At 38.8% G+C, this 22290-nt stretch overlaps 1 protein-coding gene across 2 annotated transcripts in view; it reads left to right on the top strand.

Moving 5' to 3' along the window:
• Nulp1 (Nuclear localized protein 1) overlaps positions 1–22290 on the top strand; it is a 231935-nt gene that overhangs the window by 100434 nt on the left and 109211 nt on the right. For both annotated transcript variants that reach the window (XM_090377506.1, XM_090377505.1), the window contains exon 5: positions 1799–1929. In XM_090377506.1, coding sequence (XP_090233632.1) covers positions 1799–1929 — 131 coding nt within the window. The remainder of the gene's footprint in view (positions 1–1798; positions 1930–22290) is intronic.

Raw genomic sequence — 22290 nt, forward strand, 5'->3', positions numbered from 1 at the left:
TCAAAACAGAAAAATTATTCTTTTCATGGATAATGCTGCATCTCACCTGCACATTGAATTGTTCAACATTCAAATCATTTTTCTGCCACCAAACACATCTGCAGAGTGTCAGCCCTTGGATCAAGGGATAATAAAAAATTTTAAACTTCACTACAGAAAACTTGTTTTAAGACATCTCATTGCAAACATGAACGACGTAACATGTGCGAGTGACCTTGCAAAGAAAATCAGCATCCTAGATGCGATTCAATGGATTTCCTCTTCAGTAAACGCAATTAGAAAACAAACTGTCGTGAACTGTTTTGTAAAGTCTGGCTTCTCAAATGCAAAAATTGAAGTTGTGAACAGCAATGTGGAGCACCAAGAAGAACAAGAACTTCAACATCTATTGATAATGTATGATACTTCCGCTACAATTGACCCTGGCTACAAAGATATAGACTCAAACCTCACTACAGAAGATGGTGCTCTATATATCAACGACATTATCATCGATATTTTTCAAGAAGTTCCTCATGAGGATGAAGAAATGGAAGGAGGTCATTCTGTCGAAGAACATATTAACGACGAACCACCGATGAAAATAGAAGAAGCACTCATACAAATCAATCGTTTAAAAATGTTTTTCGCCGCTGAAGAAGATACTGAAGGACTTTCGATGGTTTCTTCACTCCAAACAAATGTTGAAAACAAAATTATCAGCCGGAAGAAGGTGCAGAAGAAAATAAGTGATTACTGTTTGTATTTTTCTTAAGATAAAGTCATAATATGCATAGCACAATTGTATGTATATTATTTACAAAAATATTGTGCAAAATCTGTATATAATTTAATTTAATTTTACATTAAACGTTTAACGATTTTTCTTTATTTCTTGTGTATGTAATTGTATATTATTTACAAAAATATTGTTCAAAATCTGTATATATTTTAATTTTACATTAAATGTTTAACGATTTTTCTTTCTTTCTTTTTTTTTTCTCCCTCAGACTTCTTGTTAGCGGACACTTCTCTCTAACGGACACATTTTCGTTCCCCATGGCAGTCCGTTAAAGGGAAGTTTCACTGTATATGATATCAAAATTAATTTTTCATTCAGTTCATTTGTAACCACATCATAGTAACCAATCAAATTGGTCAAACAAGATTTATCCTTAACATAAGTTACTGATGGAGTTTATTATGAGAGATGAAAAAATTTGATCGTTATTGTTTGCTTGTTTGCTGATGATTTTTCAAGCACACACAATTTCAGAACACACGTGGTCTGAAATTGAAGTTCTATGCAGATATATGAATATTCAACATGCAAAATCTTCTGATTTTTGCAGTCCAACTTTGCCCAAAAAAAAAAAAAAGTTAATTAACCAGTGAAAGTGGTGTTACTTTCAATACAAAAAAAAAAGAACTTTAACTGCTATAGATGCCTATAAGAAAGAAATTATTTAGAGATATTTCTGTCCTTTTTGTTGTTTTTTTTTTCCTGTCAGTCTGCAATACTATACGGACTTTAAAAATAAAATATTTCCATATTTTTAATTGTTTAAAAACACAGTTGATCTAAATGATTATTGTGTGCAGTGTTTACTTGCAACTTTTAGAAATCTATTGTAAATAGATATTTCTCCTAAGTCATACTAATACTATTAGTATAGTAATAAAGAACTACTTCAGTTTTGATGAAATACATTTTGATTCTTCTCATTATGTTATTGCAACCTTTTGTTTTTTTCCAGTTATTTCTTTTGTTTTTACTATTGTTTTTTAATATGCACACACATACACTGTTTAATTGTAGGTATTTCCATGAACCTTCTTGAAACTAAGGATGAAGTAATGTATTTTTCCTTTGAGCACAGTAAACAATATCAGACTATACAACATCAGTTCTTGAAAGGTGTTGAGAGTTACAATCCTAATAATATTGTGGTAAGTGTGTTTATTAAAATATGCATTATGAGATTTTTTAATAATATAGCTTTTAGTGATTAACTTATTGGAGTTTCATCAAAATAGTATATTGAGCAAGTTTTAAGGTAAAATAATTTTAAAATTATTTTGTTCCTCGTTGAATGCTCCCATTATATGAAAAAAAAAACAATCAGATTCTTTCTTTTACGATGTGATTTGCAGTGAATTACACTTATGCCTCCTTTTTCTGTCATTACTATTTGTAGATAAAACACGCTGTATCAAGCATTATTGCAAATTTTTATAACATTAAACTCTGTAATTTTTAGAGTGTTCTTCAGCTGATCTGTTTCACATACATAGCCCTTCCTTCAGTCACAGTGTTGTAAGAGATATCAGCTGAAGTGCACATTTCATGCTAATAAATACTTCAGTATTTTTGGCACTGAATCTGTGAAAGTGCTGCAATCATGAATGTAGAGCACACAGCAATTGGAAGAGTGGGGGAATTAAAAGAAAAGAAAGAAAGATATTCAGAGCTTGTGAATGATAAATTTACTCTTTAGTTGTTGTTTGGTTTTTAGGAGCATTAGCAACTACGGCCATATTTCTCCGGGAATATGCGGTGGTCATTCCCTTGACCTTTCCGCATCCTCCATATTTGGTGGCGATGGGCTCGAACTCCGGTCTAATCAAGAAGGGTGTGCTATGCACTGCTCCTCCTTCCCACCTGGCTATGGAGGCACCTACTCTTTAGTAATATACAGGGTTGTTAAAATTAAAGTCAGTGGGAGTCAGACGTGTTCAAAGCCGCTAAGTGGATTTTCTTATTTATTGATTTGAAATTATTGTTTTTCTAAAACTTTTGATTTAAATTCAGTAGTATGCATTATTTTGTGATTTTCTGATTAATCTGGTCTATTTATTCTTTACTTGGCCTTGTAATTGCATAAAAGTATCGGTAAGGGTATCAAATCCACGTGTTACAAGTTGCAGCTCCGCTGAACGAGAAGTTTTTTAGCCATATTTAGCCGCTTTATTGACCAATTGTTACATCAAATTATTTTCTATAAGTAGCTTATAGACCTAGTCAGAATCCTTTGTTTATTCTGAATTGAGACAGCGAGATTTAGAAGATAATTAATACTTAAGTGTCCGTAGATTTATCGTTCGTAACTTGCCGCCATTTTTATACGACACAACGTTATATCCCGAACTAGATAGCGTAAGTTTAGTATAGTAGAGTATATAACATAATATTGTCAATTAATCAGTAAAATCTATTAATTTTGTTAAACTTCGTTGTCAATTAAATTGCACTTTTAACTAATTACATATAACGACTTAGAATACAAACGTAACATAATTAATTAATACATAATTTGATACGGAACTTATATAAACGGAACACGTAGATAATACTCGATACTGAAAAATATATATAGCATTATAACTGTGTTGGGATACAAGTTTAGGGTTATAATTTTGTACTGAAATTGAAATTTTACTGAAATTAAATCAAAATAATGACTCGGACCAGAGCAGTAAAGCAAAAGGCTCAAGCTAATGGGAGTGCTGTGGCTCAGGGGAGAACTGAGGGGGACAGTTGCCCTCTGAATCGCAGCCTTTTAAAATGCATTGCTTGCATGATGTTTGTAGAGCAGTCGGGTACGGGACATGATACTGCCATGGGGGATGTCTTTGTGTGTGCACGATGCAAGGAGTGTAACGAAATGAGGCGACAACTCAGCATTGTTAGGGACCTATATGAGAGCTTGAAGGACAGGGTGGATGCCCTCGAAGGTTCTAAATTGAGGGGGCCCATCAAGCTCTCAGCTGCCCACATCAACGACAGAGCTTGCACTTGGTATCACGCAACACAGCGGCAACCCCCAAGGCAGAATGTGCTGGTCCCACAGGAACTAGTAGTTGTTGGTGACTCTATTGTCAGGGAAACGGGGAACATGCTTTGTAAAAAGGATAAGTGGAACAGGACCAGGGTATGTCTGCCAGGGGCAAAGGTTGATGATGTTGTAGAGCAGATATCATCTTTTAAGGGGCACAAAAGGTGATATAGTTGTACACGTTGGCACTAATGATATTAAGAGTAGGAGACCGGCAGAATTACTTAACAAGTACAGGTCACTGTTGAAAAAAAGCCATGAATTAGGGTTGAATTTGAAAGTGTCTGCAATTCTTCCCAGACACGATAGGAGGGAGTGTATGATGAGAGCCTTGTCGATCAATCGGGCCCTGGAAAGATTGTGTAAAGCTCAAGGGGTAGAATTTTTTTCAGCCTGGTCTGTACTTGTTAACAGGAGAGACTGCTTCTACAGGGATGGGATACACTTAAATAGAAAGAGTGCAAGAATATTTGCTGATGCTATCAAGGCAGTGTTAGGTAGGTCAGAAAACTGCTAGCTTGGGGGGATACAAGGACTAATAGATTAACAATAGCCACTGGCAGAGGTGAAAGTGATTCTTGCACTGCTTCTATTGGAATGAGCAGCAGCCTGGAAAACAAGATGCAGGATATTTCAGAGACTGCTGGGAGTCATTGCGGTACAAGTAAACACATGGGTTGTGTTAGGGTAGCTAAGAATAGGAACAGGCGCATGTATACTTGCATGTACACCAATGCTAGGAGTTTGGTAAATAAATTTGATGAATTTGAGGTATTGCTCAAAACATCAAAGGCAGATATTGTTGGGATATCAGAGACGTTGTGTCACACAGATATAAGGAATGCAGAACTCGAATTTGGGAAGTACAATGTGTACAGAAAGGATAGGAAGGGAGGAGGGGTTATGCTATTAGTTAAGAAACACATAAAATCCAAGGAAGTGAAGCCAGTTGACATCGCTGGACAGTGCAGTGTCAAGTCAGTTTGGTGTGACATAAGCATTGGGAGATCAAAATTGAGAGTAGGAGTGTGCTATAGGCCTAATGACTCTGATGTGCAGTAATAAGAAACTGTACAGGGAAATAGAGTGGGCCAGTAAATCAGAGAGTCTTATAATGGGGGATTTTAATTTCCCAGATATTGACTGGAATTTGTGGGTTGGTCACTCACACACTAGCAAGGCTTTTGTGGATTTATTGGATGATTGTTTTCTACATCAGCATGTTTGGGAGGCAACTAGAGGGAGTAATACTCTTGATATGATTATCAGTAGTGATTCTTCATGCATTAAGAATCTGCAGATAAAGAAACCCCTAACTGGCAGTGATCACAGTGTGCTGAAGTGGGGTTTACACAAAGAGTTAACTACCATCAGGGGTAAAGGGGAAGGGTTTTTGCTTTCGTAAAGGCGACTACGATGGTCTGAGACAGTATTTAAATAATATATACAGTGGGACCAACTGATGATGTTACCAACAGCAAATTCAAAATAGGAAGCATTCAAAGAACTTATCTTGGAAGTTACTAGGCTTTACATAAAAGGTAAAGTGCAACCATTATCAACCCACTGCAGGGTGGAAGTCTCCTCAACAATTCATGTTGAGGGAAAATGGACCATAATCTGCCACGCTGGTCCAGTGCGGGTTGGCAGATCGATCGTATTCAGCAGTCAGGGGCTTGAACCCCGGTCTACTCAAAGAGCGTGTGCTACTGCACTCCCGCTACATACCAACTAAGAAATATTGTTCAAGGTTTAGGCCTAAATGGATGTCAGATGAACTAATGAGACATATGGCAGAGAAGAAAATGCATCCAATACATAAAAATTAACATGTGACACAGAAGCCTATGATAGATATAAGTTGATCTGTAACCAAGTTACAAAGGAGGTTAGGCAGGCGAAGGCAGAAATCGAGAAATCTTTGGCAAAGGATGAAAAGAAAAACAGCAAAGAGTTCTTTACTTATGTAAACTCTAGAAGGAAGGGGATGAATCAGATTGGTCCACTTGATATGGATGGTTCAACTGTTGATGATCCTGTCTGGAAGCTAACAAACTAAATGAATATTTTGCATCGGCATTCACACATGAGGAGTTATTCAGCGACGGGAATGCCAGAGGGGTATTCACCTCTGAGCAGTAAGCTAGATAATCTTGTAATAACTGAGAGTAAAGTGGAGGAGAAATTGTTGAAGATAAACACAAGAAAGGCATCTGGGGTGGATGGGATCTATCCACATATGTTAAAGGAGGCAGCAAAGGAAGTAAGTAAACCCTTCGCCATAAATATGAGAGCTTCCTTGCACTCAGGGGAGGTACCCATAGACTGGAGATGTTCAAATGTGACCCAAATTCACAAAGGAGGATCAAAGGCTGACAAAGTAATTATAGACCTGTGAGTTTAACTTCTGTTCCAGGAAAATTAATGGAGGCACTGGTTAAAGAAGCATTGCAGGATCATCTAGACAGGACTTCAGTTATAGCTCAGACACAGCATGGTTTTGTTAAGGGAAAGTCTTGCCTGACCAATTTGATTGGATACTATGATGCAGTCACAAAAGAACTGGATGCAGGGAATAACTTTGATATTATATACTTGGATCTTAGAAAGGCTTTTGATACTGTTGCACATGGAAGACTGCTGCACAAATCGGAGCAGTGGCATTGGAGGCAGATTGCTACTATGGATTAAGGGGTGGTTGAGGGGGAGAAGACAGAGTGGTAATCAATGGACACTGCTCATCATGGACTAATGTTATTAGTGGAATCTCTCAGGGTTCAGTGTTGGGTCCATTATTGTTTTCTGTATTTATAAATTATATTGATGATGGTATATCAAGCTTAATGTCCAAGTTTGCAGACGATACAAAGGTTGGCAGGGTTGTTAAGGAAACTACTGATGCTATGCTGCTGCAACAGGATCTGGAAAGGTTGAGCAAATGGGCTGAGAGGTGGCAAATGAAGTTGAACATTGACAAATGTAAAGTACTACATATGGGAAACAGCAACCCCAGAGCAACGTATCAACTCTGTGGTACTACACTGACAGTGGTAGAGAATGAAAAGGACCTGAGAGTAATTGTGCAGGCAGATATGAAGTTCTCTGAGCAGTGCAGACAGGTTGCAAGAGTAGCTCATGGTGTCTTGTCAATGATATACAGGAATTTTTCTAGCAGGGATAAGGAGGTGATTATTCCCTTGTATAAGGCAATGGTCAGGCCACACCTTGGGTACTGTATACAGGTCTGGAGGCCTCATTTCAAGAAGGACGTAGAGCTGCTGGAACGAGTACAGAGAAGGGCAACAAGATTAGTGAATGGAACAAAGGGTTGCTCTTACGAAAAAATTCTTAAATTTTGCAAATTACAATGTCTGGAGACTAGGCACCTGCGAGGTGATCTGATTGAGGTGTATAAAGCATTGAATGGTTTGAGCATGCTCAGTACTGATGGAATTCTTCCTCTTGCTGAGAATAATCACCTGAGAGGGCATAAATTCAAATTGAGGAAAGACAGATGTGGGATCTTGCATGAATGTGGTATCCTGAAGGCACCCACATTGTTGCACCTCTGATATTGCGAAATTTGCCAACATTTCATAATATCGCTGTCCAGTGATGGAACAGGTGCAGGGTTGGTGTTACCTGTTCAAAAAAATATGACCCAATCATGAATGTGGCCGTAATTCCGCACCACACGTTTGGAGAATGCAACAGGACCTCTTGGATAACTCGAGGGTTTTCTGTTGCCCAAATGCAACAGTTGTGCGCATTCACTTGTCCATTTAAGCAGAAGTGGGCTTAATCACTCCGAAAGATGTTTAGTGGCCATGTGATATCCACTGTCATTCGCGCCAGAAACTGAAGTGCATATGTGAAACGAATATCTGCATCACCATGCTTTAGCTGCTGTAGCATGTGCATCTTGTAAGGATGGAAATGACGCATTACTAGCTTTACAGTGGAATACGGCATGTCCACTTCACGAGAAACAGCTGGCACACTTGCGCTACCACATGGAGATTGACTTGATAAATCCATGACAGCCATAGCCACATCTTCAATACAAGAGGAATCCTCTTGCTTTTGACCTCTACCTGGTTGAGCACCAAGATGTCCTGTCACTTTAGATTTCACAATCATTTTGTGGACAGCACAAACAGTCATAGGTCCACACCTTCTGATGCTGGAATTCTCTGATAGCCGCAGCTGCATTTTTGCTGTTCTGATAGTACAGCTTCACTAATAGTGCCTTTTCCTGCAACATTGTTGGCCTGCTGTAGTGCAGGCAGACATCTTCTGTATGATTTTGAAGAGACTGCTTTGCTTTTATACAGTACAGTAGAGCTGAGTAGTGGCTCTGTGGCAATAACTTACGATTATGCAAATAATGTAAGTTATTTACATAATCGTAACTAAGATAGTTACGCGCCATACAGTGACAAATTTTGTAACAAATTTTCCCAACAAATGGCAAGCACATTCTTTATTGTTCTTATTATCCAAACTTCTCTTCAGTACGAGCCTTAGAACTTGCTCCAGAGCCCTCCACACAGGGATACTTTAATTTTAACAACCCTGTATATAGCTGTATGGCTTTTAAATGTTTAACTGCTGCTTCCACGTGTTTACAAAGGTTCTGCTTTTGAGCAAGCACGATATTTTAGATAAAAGTTGGGGCAGCAGGCTTAAAAAGAAAGGGCCAGAGAGAGACTATATACTTCAGTATGTTACCATTTAACAAACTTAAAGGACTTCATTTGTTATTCCTGTGTTTTCTTGGAAAGAGAGATGGAAATGGAAAACTATTAAAGGATTATTTGCTATAGTTGTCTTGTTTTGAGAAAATCACTCAGAGAACATCAGAAATATTTTGCTCTATCAGTGATAGCTAAAGTAAGATCAGTTGAGTTGAGAATTACTGTTTGAGTTGGGCGGCTATGGAAGGACTAAAAATTCAGTTAGTAACTTGCCAGGCCTTAGGCATGGCACTTGCCTTGTTTATAGTGCCAAAGTTGTCTGGATGTACTCTCATCCTGAAGGGGTGTACTTAGTCAGTGGCGATAGAATGGTAGGTATTTTCATAAAAAAACTATTGATTAACAGTTATTAGGGGACCCAGGGCATACCACAAAAATTGAATCGAATTGAATTGTGATCAGAGATGTATATAGTCATTACTTCCTCCAGCCTGCTGAACAACCAGCAATGCATCTAAGAAAGATGCCTTCGTGGCTTAACAAGTTCCCAAGGAAATTTTTCTGGATATTAGTTTTGTGATCAGAGATGTTTTTTGCAAGAGGAGGAGACTGTTTTGAAAAATGATGAGGTTCCTTTCCACTGCTTTACTCTTTTTTATTTAAACCTTCATTATGTTTCTGTTATTTATAATGGATATAAATCTATCACCCAGTTGTTTGTATAATTTATTGTAATTCCTTAATGGCATCACATAAAGTGTGGAATTGCTTATAAATGAAAGCACGATAAACAAGAACATAAACAAGAATGCATTAAAGTCATGATAAACAATGTTAAAAAACATATTTAATGAGTTTTGAAATTTAACATTAATTTCATCATCATTTAAATCTCTTAAAACCAGTGGGTGTACAGATCTCTGGTGTAAATCAATACTGCTAGACTCTCAGCCTTCTGTTTGCTGTTTTGATGCATGCTATCTTATTTCCTTTTAGATCTTAACCAAAGTAGGACTCTCTTTTCTCTAATGCTTACGAGGACCATTGATCCAACTTTCTCTAACTCTATTACTATTTATTTTAGCTTTGAATATCTGTTTAGCTAGGCTTCCTTCTCCCATACTTTCATATAGAAAATGTTAAAAGGGAGGTAATTTTGCTCAACTTATCTTTGGACATAATTTACCCGAAGCTTTTATCTTATTTTCTCATAATATAGTCTTATAAGTTTTTTCCGTCATTTGTAATATAATCTTATCATTGTTTAGAATCTTTCTTAAGATTCTAAATTTTCATCAAATGAAGTTCTTTAGTATTGGTAGAATGAGCCAGTGCTTATAGCAAGGAATCAAGCTAATATAGCATTAACCAAAAAAAAAAGTAGGCTTCCTTCACTTGTTGTTTTCCTTATTCTATTGTTTATTTCTATGACTGTTCTTCTGTTTTTAGCATTAGCATTAGCAAGGGCACATGATGCAAAAAAGCAAGCTTATATAGCATCAGCCAAAAAAAACAAATGTTTGTCAAGTTCTGCCTTGAATCTATTTAAGCTATCAACTTCTACGACAGATGGAAGTTTGTTCCAACAATCAACCAAATGCTGGCTAAAAGCAAACTTCTGCACATCTATCCTACAACTGTCTTTCCTTAATTTATTTCATTAAAGACAGCTCCAAGATGCACAAAATTACTTACTTGTTTCAGTTTTTAATTATTAGTCTACAGTCTAAATTTCCTTTTGCAACTCTCATCAATTGTTTTTTTAAAACTGTTTCATGTTTGATTGTCTATAACTGATAATATATTGAATTTATTCCTTCACTTTCATAAATTCTGTCAAGCTACTATTATTATCATTGGCATATAATACTGTTACTGGTTATGGAGTGTATTCAACTATTGAGATTAATGAGAGCATCACTGGAGAGACTTATGGAGTGAAGAGGTGTCAGTATATTTCCAATACATAAAGGTGGTTTAAAAGCAAAATGGATAACTACCGTCCAGTTATTGGTACGGAAAATCATAGAAGTGATGATTAAGAATGAAATACAGAGATATATAGATAGAAATGGAAAAAGAAATACCACTTATGTAAAGGGAAAATTATGTTTAACTAACTTGGTGAGCTATTTCGCTGGTGTCACTCATTGCTGGATGTAGGAAATAATTTTGATATTGTTTATTGGATTTTAGCAAAGCATTTGACTGAATCCCATACACAAGAAGCCAAGTATAAGCTGGAAGAGGTTGAGATCATTAGCATTAGTAGGGGCATATGATGCAAGAAAGGGCGCCTCCGTAGAGAGGTGGGAAGGAGCAGCAGTGCGTAGCACACGCTTCTTGATTAGACCGGGGTTCGAGCCCGTCACCACCAAATGCGGAGGATGCGGAAAGGTCAGGGAATGACCACCGCATATCTCGGAGCAATATGGCCTTAGTTGCTAATGCTCCTAAAAACCAAATAACTAACTAACTAACTGATGCAAGAAAGCAAGCTTATGCAGCATCAGCCAAAAAAAAAAAAAAAAAAAAAAAAACACTCCCATTTCGCCCCTCCGTTCGTTCGAAATACCTGTCCAGCTGAACCTTAAATTTATTTAGGCTATCAACTTCCACAACAAGGGATGGAAGTCTGTTCCACCAACCAACTACCCGCTGGCTAAAGGCAAATTTCCACACTTCTGTCCTACATCTGTCTTTCCTCAATTTGAATTTATGCCCTCTCAGTTGATTATTCTGAGCAAGAGGAAGAATCCCATCGGCATTGAGCATACTCAAACCATTCAAGGCTTTATACACCTCTATCAGATGACCTCGCCGGTGCCTAGTCTCCAGACACTGTAATTTGCAAAACTTTCTTTGTAATAGCAACCCTTTGTTCGATTCACTAATCTTGTTACCCTTCTCTGTACTCATTCCAGCAGCTCTACATCCTTCTTGAAATGAGGCCTCCAGCAGCTCTACATCCTTCTTGAAATGAGGCCTCCAGCAGCTCTACATCCTTCCTGAAATGAGGCCACCAGCAGCTCTACATCCTTCTTGAAATGAGGCCTCCAGACCTTACCTCCAGAAGTAAGGCAATGGTCAGGTGTGGCCTGACCATTGCCTTATACAAGGGAATAATCACCTCCTTATCCCTGCTAGAAAAATTCCTGTATATCATTGACAAGACACCATGAGCTACTCTTGCAGCACGTCTGCACCACTCAGAAAACTTCATATCTGCCTGCACAATTACCCCCAGGTCCTTTTCATTCTCTACCACTGTCAGTGTAGTACCACAGAACCACAGAGTTGATACGTTGCTCTGGGGTTACTGTTTCCCATATGTAGAAGTTTACATTTGTCAATGTTAAACTTCATTGGCCACATCTCAGCCCATCTGCTCAACCTTTCCAGATCCTGTTGCAGCAGCATAGCATCAGTAGTGTCCTTAGGATCATGAGTGAGATCCATAGTGTATTGCAGGATGACTGTAGGGTTTGTAATTAATGGTTGCTCTTAAGATGGGGGCTGACATTAGAAGTAGGACACCTCAGGAATTGGTATCAGTTTTGATTTTCTTAAATGACATTTATGAACAGATAGGATATGATGTTAAAAGTAGCATCTGTCGAGATGAGGAGAGTAATTATGATCAGCACCAAACAGTGCTCCTTCGAGATGATTCGGATATGCTTCAACGATGGTCAAAAAAAGTGGCAGCTATGTTTTAATGCATCAGAACTTTGGTAATAGCAACCCCGAAATAGTTTATTCCCTTGGTTGGGTTGAATTAGCATTAGCATTAAAGGCATATGATGCAAGAAACCAAGCTTATAGAGCACCATCCAAAAAAAAAAAAAAAAAAATTCTCATTTCATCCATCTATTCACTCCAAAGTTTGTCCAGTTCTTCCTTGAATTTATTTAAGCTATCAACTTCTACAACAACAGATGGAAGTTTGTTCCAGCAATCAACCACCGCTGGCTAAAGGCAATTTCCGCACATCTATTCTACGACTGTCTTTCCTCAGTTTGAATTTATGCCCCATCAGGTTCGTAATCTGAGCAAGAGGAAGAATCCCATCAGCATTAACCCTGTTCAAACCATTCAAGGTCTTTGCTGTTTTTCTTTGCATCCTTTGCCAAAGATTTCTTGTAATCTGCCTTCTCTTGCCTAACATCCTTTGTGACATGATCACAGATTGCTTATATCCACCATAGGCTTCTGTGTCGCCTAGTAATTTATATGCATCCCATGCATTTTTCTTCTGTGCAACGAGTCTCATTTATTCATCTACCATCCATTTAATCCAAGGGGATCACATCTGGTAAATATGGGCTTGGCACACCCACGGTCCTGAGCTGGATATCACCATTTTTCTCTTTCTCTCTCTCTCTCTCTCTCTCTCTCTCTCTCTCTCTCCCTTCTACTTCTGATTCTCTCTCTCTCTCTCTCTCTCTCTCTCTCTCTCTCTCTCTCTCTCTCTCTCTCTCTCTCTCTCTCTCTCTCTGTGTAATTCAGAAATTTTTTTTGGCTGGTGCAGCATAAGCCTCAAGCTTCCTTGCATATGGCTAATAATAATAGACCTAAACCTTGAACAGTATTTCTAGTTGGTATGAAAAGCGTAGTAGCTTCCAAGATTAATTCCTTAAATGCTTTCCATTTGCTGTTGGTAACATCATCAGTTGGTTCCACTGTATAGAATTTAAAATATGTCTGAGATCACTGTAGTTACCTTAACGAAAGCATAAACGCTTCCCTTTATCCCTGATGGTAGTTACATTCTTGAGTTAATCCCACATCAATACACAGTGATCACTGCACCTAGTGGTTCTTTTATCTGCAGATTCTTAATGTGTGAATAATCACTCCTGATAATCAGATCAAGAGTATTACTCCGTCTGATGGCTTCTCAAACATGCTGCTGTAGAAAACATCATCAAATAAATCCACAAAATCTTGCTAATGTGGGAGTGACCAACCCACAAGTTCCAGTCAATTTCTGGGAAGTTAAAATTCCCCATTATAAGACTTTCTGATTTATTGGGTCACTATTTCTCAATACAGTTGTTCCTTGTACTCATCAGAGTCATTAGTCCTATAACACACGGCTGCTCTCATTATTGCTTTCCCAGTGCTTATGTCACACCAAACTGACTCAACATTGCACTGGTGCACTTCCTTAGATTTTGTGTTTCTTAAATAACAGTATACGCCACTTCTCTCTGTCCTTTCTGTACACATTATACTCTCCAAATTGCAATTTTGTACTTATATCTGTGTGACTCCATCGCTCTGGTATCCCAATAATATCTGCCTTTGATATCTTGACCAGCACTTCAAATTCATGCAAAAATTCAGCAAATATTCTTGCACCCTTTCTATTTAAGCATATCCCATCCCTGTAGAAGCAGTCTCCTGGGTTTTTTTTTTTTTATGAAAACCCCAAACACAAGAGGTATTAGAACCTATAGTACTTAGTACCGTGCTTGGGTTGGAGGTTGAGAAGACGAAAGAAGATATTTGTTGACATTAGACTTGAACATCTGTAGACTGTAATTTTCAGGAAATATGTACGAAGGAAGGTTTTTTCAAAAAACGGCAGTTGAATGAATAAACAAGGAAGATGAAAAGTTGGTTCTGTGAGTTTGAAGTTGGACAGTAAATGGATGTTGGCTGGTGGCAGCACTCTTCGGATTGTTTTGAAAGAGAGAGTCTGAATTATAGAAGCCAATTCAGAAGAACAGTGCCCATGGAAGTATCTGTAGAAAAGGCATGCAGCAGAAACAGTACGTCTATGAGACAGCGAGTGGGGAGACTGTTAGAGATGAGTCATTAATTCACCTAACTGCCCTCTTCTGAATGGAATCTAGAAACCTGAGAGAGGTTTTGGGGGTACCACCCCCAGGTGTGGGAAAAATATTCCATTGTAGGGTGGATTTGCAATTTGTACAGAGTGAACAGCTGTTTGGAAGAAAAGTAACGCCGAGAGCGAAAGAGAAAACCAAGTTTTTTAGATGCAGAGGAAGCAATATTTGTAATGTACTTGTGCCATGAGAGATTAGAAGTCAAGGTAATCCCCAAAAGAGATATATCATTTTGCCTAGAAATCAGAGTGTCACCAAAGATAAGCATAAGAGCAGAAGAATCCTTTTTGCGAGATATAAGACAACACTGAGTTTTAGAAGGATTGAAATCAACTAAGTTGTCTTTGCCCAACTGGGGAATGACCTGGAGATCAGCATTTCAGTAATTGATAGCGGATATTCAAGAAGTTGAAGCTGATTGAGCAGTGCAAGGTTTCTCAAAGTGGAATGCAATGTGCTATCATCGGCAAAACTATGGATAGGATTTCCAGTCAATGGAAGAAGGTCATTAATATACAAGAGGAGAAGAGTGGGGTGAAGAACTGAACCTTGGGGGACAACTGCATTAGTGCAAAAGTTAGAAGACAGAGAGCCATCTACCATCACCCTCAGTGAGCGATCACAGAGAAAACTGGATAACCAATTACAAAAAACAGTTGACAAACCATAAGATAGAAGCTTGTTTAGGAGACCTTTATGCCAAATACGATCGAAAGCCTTTGAGATGTCAAGAGCAACTGCTTGTGTTTCCCCAAACTTTTCCAATGAATTTGTCCATAAATAGGTAACATAAGCCCGAATATCACAAGTGTATCAACACTGAGGGAATCCATACTGACGATCATTTATCAGATGGAAGATTTCTAGGTAGTTTAAGAGTTGGCGGTTGATTGATTTCTCCATTACTTTATCAAGAGTAGAAGTAATTGCAATGGGACGATAATTGGACGGGAGGGATTTGTCACTCTTTTTGGGAACTGGCTGGATATGAGCAAATTTCCAAGCAGAAGGAAAAACACCTTTGAAATAAGAAAACGAAAAAAGGCGGTAAAGAACAGGAGTAAGTTTGGGAGCACAGGTTTTGAGAACAAGTGGAGAAATACCATCAAGACCTGGAGCTTTCTTAGCATCAAGATTCGTCAAAATCCTTCTGACATCCTTTAGCATTAGCATTAGCATTAGTAGAGGCATTTGATGGAAGAAAGCAAGCTTATGCAGCATCAGCCAAAAAAAAAAAAAACCCACTTCCACTTCACCCCTCTGTTCGTTCAAAATACCTGTCCAGCTGAGCCTTAAACTTATTTAGGCTATCAACCTCCACCACAAGGGATGGCAGTCTGTTCCACCAACCAACCACCCGCTGGCTAAAGGCAAATTTCCGCACGTCTATCCTACATCTGTCTTTCCTCAATTTGAATTTATGCCCTCTCAGGTGATTTTTCTGAGCTAGAGGAAGAATCCCATCAGCATTGAGCATGCTTAAACCATTCAAGGCTTTATACACCTCTATCAGATCACCTCGCTGGTGCCTAGTCTCCAGACACTGTAATTTGCAAAACTTAAGCCTTTCTTCGTAAGAGCACCCCTTTGTTCCATTCACTAATCTTGTTGCCCTTCTCTGTACTCGTTCCAGCAGCTCTACATCCTTCTTGAAATGAGGCCTCCAGACCTGTATACAGTACTCTAGGTGTGGCCTGACCATTGCCTTATACAATGGAATAATCACCTCCTTATCCCTGCTGGAAAAATTCCTGTATATCATTGACAATACTCCATGAGCTACTCTTGCAGCCCGTCTGCACTGCTCAGAGAACTTCATATCTGCCTGCACAATCACCCCCAAGTCCCTTTCATTCTCTACCACTGTCAGTGTAGTACCACAGAGTTGATACGTTGCTCTGGGGTTGCTTTTTCCCATGTGTAGTACTTTACATTTGTCAATGTTAAACTTCATTTGCCACCTCTCAGCCCATCTGCTCAACCTTTCCAGATCCTGTTGCAGCAGCATAGTGTCAGTAGTGTCCTTGACAACCCTGCCAACCTTTGTATCATCTGCAAACTTGGACATTAAGCTTGATATACCATCATCAATATCATTTATAAATACAGAAAACAATAATGGACCCAACACTGAGCCCTGAGGGACTCCACTAATAACATTAGTCCACGATGAGCAGTGTCCATTGATTACCACTCTCTGTCTTCTCCCCCTCAACCACACCTTTATCCATAGCAGCAATTTGCCTCCAATGTCACACTGCTCCAATTTGTGTAGCAGTCTTCCATGTGCAACAGTATCAAAAGCCTTTCTAAGATCCAAGTATATAATATCAAAGTTATTCCCTGCATCCAGTTCTTTTGTGACTGCATCATAGTATCCAATCAAGTTGGTCAGGCAAGACTTCCCCTTAACAAAACCATGCTGTGTCTGAGCTATAACTGAAGTCTGGTCTAAATGATCCTGCAGTGCTTCTTTAACCAGTGCCTCCATTAATTTTCCTGGAACAGAAGTTAAGCTCACAGGTCTATAATTACTTGTGTCAGCCTTTGATCCTCCTTTGTGAATTGGGGTCACATTTGCACATTTCCAGTCTATGGGTACCTCCCCTGAGTCCAAGGAAGCTCTCATAATTATGGCTAAGGGTTTGTTTACTTCCTTTGCTGCCTCCTTTAATATAACTGGATAGATCCCATCCACCCCGGGTGCCTTTCTTGTGTTTATCTTCAACAGTTTCTCCTCCACTTTACTCCCAGTTCTTTCAAGATTCTGTAGCTTACTGCTAGAGTTGAATACACCTCTGGCATTCCCCTTGCTGAATAACTCCTCATGTGTGAATGTCGATGCAAAATATTCATTTAGTTTGTTAGCTACCTGAGCAGGATCATCAACAGTTGACCCATCAATATCAAGTGGACCAATCTGATTCATCCCCTTCCTTCTAGAGTTTACATAAGTAAAGAACTCTTTGCTGTTTTTCTTTGCATCCCTTGCCAAAGATTTCTCGTAATCTGCCTTCGCCTGCCTAACCTCCTTTGTAACTTGATTGCATATCAACTTGTATCTATCATAGGCTTCTGTGTCATGTGTTAATTTGTAAGTATCCCATGCATTTTTCTTCTCTGCCATATGCCTCATTAGTTCATCTGACATCCATTTTGGCCTAAACCTTGAACAATATTTCTTAGTTGGTATGTAAAGCCTAGTAGCTTCCAAGTTCTTTGAATGCTTCCCATTTTGAATTTGCTGTTGGTAACATCATCAGTTGGTCCCACTGTATAGAATTTAAATACTGTCTCAGTCCATCGTAGTCGCCTTTACGGAAGCAATAACCCTTCCCTTTACCCCTAATGGTAGTTACCTCTTTCAGTAAATCCCACTTCAGCACACTGTGATCACTGCCACCTAGTGGTTCATTTATCTGCAGATTCTTAATGCATGAAGAATCACTGCTGATAATCAAATCAAGAGTATTACTCCCTCTAGTTGCCTCCCGAACATGCTGATGTAGAAAACAATCATCCAATAAATCCACAAAAGCCCTGCTAGTGTGTGAGTAACCAGCCCCCAAATTCCAGTCAATATCTGGGAAATTAAAATCTCCCATTATAAGACTCTCTGATTTACTGGCCCACTCTATTTCCCTGTACAGTTCCTTATTATACTCATCAGAGTCATTAGGCCTATAGCACACTCCTACTCTCAATTTTGATCTCCCAATGCTTATGTCACACCAAACTGACTCAACACTGCACTGTCCAGCGATGTCGACTGGCTTCACTTCCTTGGTTTTTATGTGTTTCTTAACTAATAGCATAACCCCTCCCCCCTTCCTATCCTGTCTATCCTTTCTGTAGACGTTGTACTCTCCAAATTGCATTTCTGCATCCCTTATATCTGTGTGACACCACGTCTCTGATATCCCAACAATATCTGCCTTTGATGTTTTGAGCAATACCTCAAATTCATCAAATTTATTTACTAAACTCCTAGCATAGGTGTACACGCAAGTATACCTGCACCTGTTTCTATTCTTAGCTACCCTAACACAACCCATGTGTTTTCTTGTACCGCAATGGCTCCCAGCAGTCTCTGAAATACCATGCATCTTGTTTTTCAGGCTTCTGCTCATTCTAATAGAAGCAGTGCAAGAATCTCTTTCACCTCTGCCAGTGGCTACTGTCAATCTATTGGTCTTTGTCTCCCCCCAAGCTAGCAGTTTTCCGACCCACCTAACACCTTTTGATAGAAGACTAGAGGAGGCATTGAATGGAGCATGTTGGGAATGGTGGGAGGTGTTTTACCAAGATCATTAATAAGGAGTTGGAAAAAAAATGGGATGTTAGGAGGTCAGCTTTATCCTTGGCTGAAGTGACAACAGAACCAACTGGTTTTGACAGAGGTGGGAGCAGAGATGGACAAAAGTTGTGGCCAATAGCTTTGGCAAGAGACCAGAATGCTCGGCTGCCATTAGGGCAAGAAGCAAGTTTTCTACTCTTAGTCTGTTCAAAATCTAGTTTGGACTGATTAATAATTGCATTACAATTGTTGCGAACTTTGGTGTAGGCAGAAAATGAAACTGAAGATTTGGAAACAAGCCGATTACGATGTGCAACGTTCTTCCTCTTGAATAGCCTTAGCACATTTATTGGAAAGCCAAAGTTTAGATAAAGGACGAGATTTCAGAGTAGTGTGGAATAAAGGATTCCATTCCTACAACAATAATTTTACTGACACAATCCGAGCAAACGTTGACATCAGAAGTTTTGAAACAGTAATCCGAGCAAACGTTGACATCAGAAGTTTTGAAACAGTAATCCGACCAAAGAAAAGAAATTTTGCATTCTTGTAATGCCAAACAATGTGAGGTTGGGAATAGCCATGAGATAAAGGCTCCATTGGAGACGAGACAATCACCAAGTTGTGATCTGAAGTGCCTAAAGGACCGCTCCCTTCAACCATTTACTTAGAAAGGTTGTTTGTGAAAAAAAGATCAACTTTGTTGGCTGCATGGTTAGGATTGTCTGGTATTCTTGTAGGTAAATGAACAATCTGTGTGAGGTGATTAATAATTGCAAAAGCCTCAGCATCTCAACCAGCTGAGTCGGTGTGACTAGAAAACGGAAGCCAGCTGGAGTTGTGAACATTAAAATCACCAAGGAAAATTACCTCACTGTTAGGAAAGTTGGACTGGAGAAAGTCAAGTTGCAAAGAGTGGAAGTCAAAGAACTCCAAGTGATTAGTGGAGTTGGGAGAATGGTAGAGACAACAGATGAATTTGACTCAATGAGGTAGAGAGATTTTAAGCCAGAGAAGGTCGAAAGGAGGAGATTCCAAATTACCAAGTCTATGATAGGGAATACAGTCACTCCTCGTATAGCACGATAGTTGTGTTCCTAGAAATCCTCGTGCAATGCAATATCGTGCAATATAAACAACAGGCCTTATGGGAAAAATAGGGTTAGGTGCCGACCACACAAGATTGAACACACATTTGTTACCAAAACATTACCAAACACAAGAAATAATCGTAATATAATACTTACATACTTTATTACGACTATTACCTAATAAAATATTGCTAATGCTTTTGCTTCTATCATAAGCAAACTTGTTTTTTGTTTGATTTTCTATCCAAACAGATGACAGCCATTACATCTCTTCCAATTCTTTGGAAGAGTTGGAATGGCTGTTCCGTGTCTTAATGGAAATGTGTCTTAATCTAATGGATTTTAATTACACTTTGAGTTGTTCCTACTATAAAAGCTGTTTTATTTTCTCTGCATTCTTTGTAATTCTCGGCATTGCCTCATTTGGGCCTGTAGCACGTGCAATATCACATGGTCTTTCATTTCGCTCAAAGCGTTTCACAGTTTCATAATTTTTCTCTATCGGCAGAGGTGGACTGGCCATAAGCCTTACCAGGGAAACCACGGTGGGTCGGAGGCCGGTGTGATTTTGGCCATAACGCTAGTATGAGGCCGCTACAAATTTTCCCGGGTAAGAATTTTTGACCCAGTCCACCTCTGTTTATCGATATTGCTTTTCTTTTTCTCTCTGAATCTGTAGTGTCTTCACTAGGACGCTACCTTTTCACACCTTTTAAGTATTTTACTCATTTTTAGTGAATAAAGCACAATTACAAAATGAGGAGGCACACAGTGCACATGTAGCAACTGAATAAACAACACCGTAAAGGCAGAGATACACTATTAACACCTCACATTTTACTAAAGCACATTTCTAGGGGTTACTACCATAAAACAATTTCCAGTTGCGTTTCTGCTGGTGGAATCTGTTATAAACTGGTAGTAAACTCGACCTGATTGCATTTGCGATTATACCGATTGCTAGAATTGTGTTGGTGTTTACGTTATTATGGTGAAATGTGTTTCCCCTTCACTGATATAAAAAACATAAATACATTTTCAGAATATTCTCTTCATTCCTATCGTGTTGGGGTGATTCCGGTTTGACTGCCATTTCTTGTAAACACAAAGGCGAATCGTGCATAAGCGAATTCGGTTCGTGTTATATACGATATCGTTCCCCTATTTATAAATCGTGTATGATCGAATTCATGTAGTGTAAACACGTGTTATACGAGGACTGACTGTATCGGAACGGAAATATACACAAGTACCAACCTTTGAGGCAAAAGGAATTCTACAGCGAATAATTTTGGCAGCTGAGATGAGCAGTAGTTGAATCAACTAATAACTGAGATTCTGTCAGAAAAAGTACATGGGGTTTGGCAGACTGCAAGTGGAAATGGACGTCGTTGAGATTAGAATTGAGACAACGTATATTTATGAAATGAACTTGGAAGTGTTTGGGAGGTTTAGATCTTTTCACAGATAAGCTTGTTCTATTAGTTTGACAATTCATGGTGTATTCAATAGTAAAAAAAAGTGGGGAGGACATGCTGTATGAAATAATGAAATTTTTGGATATGGCGTACATGTGATAAGAATATACCCAGATCCTTGACATAATGTGGCCTCGAGAATGCCTCCCCCCTGCATACACACTACTTGGACTACCTCCGATCACTACCTGGCAGAGTAGAAGTAGCAAGATTATACACTAACTGATCCGGAAGCTTCCTAAAGAATTACCAATAGGTTCGGTCCCATGTACTGACTAGCGGCCGGCCTGCAAATACCGTTTTAGAGCTGTACCTTCGAAATGTAAGGAAGATTGGATCTTTTGATCCAATCTTCCTTACATTTCGAAGACTGATCAAAAGTCATCAGTCATAGTGCATGATGGAAGAGATGGGGTAGGTTGACCGGAACTTAGGTCTGGAAACTTAATATGGGTTCCACCACTTCAACCCTCCAATAAGCAAAGTGGTGGTATTAACAAGCACAGACCACACTGAGAAAAGTTCTACCCTATGAGCCTTGCAGAATCTCTTCAGGGTTGAATTTATTGACAAGGCTCTCCCTCCTAGGGGCAGAATTTCAGAACCTTTCAAATTCTTTCCTAACTCGCAACTTTTTCCTAATATTGCCCTGTACTTGTTCAGTCCTCAGATCTGGGCAGAATTGCAGATACTTTCAAATTTAACTCTACTCATGACTTGTTTTCAACATTGACCTGTACTTGTTAAGTAAATCTGCAGATCTCCTACTCTTAATGTCATTAATGCCAATGTGTACAACAATATTACCTTTTGTGTCCTTAAAGAATTAAAAATGGTAATGGAAGATAGAGATTTAAGGGTTATGATATATGCAGTTCCTGCGCTGTATACAGGCAGCAGGAGGAACTATGGTTCAATACAATGATGTATTGAACATTTGCATGTAGGTGTAGAGTGGTGATAATCTCACTTTATAAAGCAGTTGTTAAAACCTCACTTGGAATACTATGTTAAAGAATAGTGACAATACATAAAAGCAGACATTAAGTTTCTTGAA

This window comes from Mastigoproctus giganteus, chromosome 7, assembly GCF_048544385.1.
Source record: "Mastigoproctus giganteus isolate SK-2022 chromosome 7, ASM4854438v1, whole genome shotgun sequence".
NCBI classification, from domain to species: Eukaryota; Metazoa; Arthropoda; class Arachnida; order Uropygi; family Thelyphonidae; genus Mastigoproctus; species Mastigoproctus giganteus.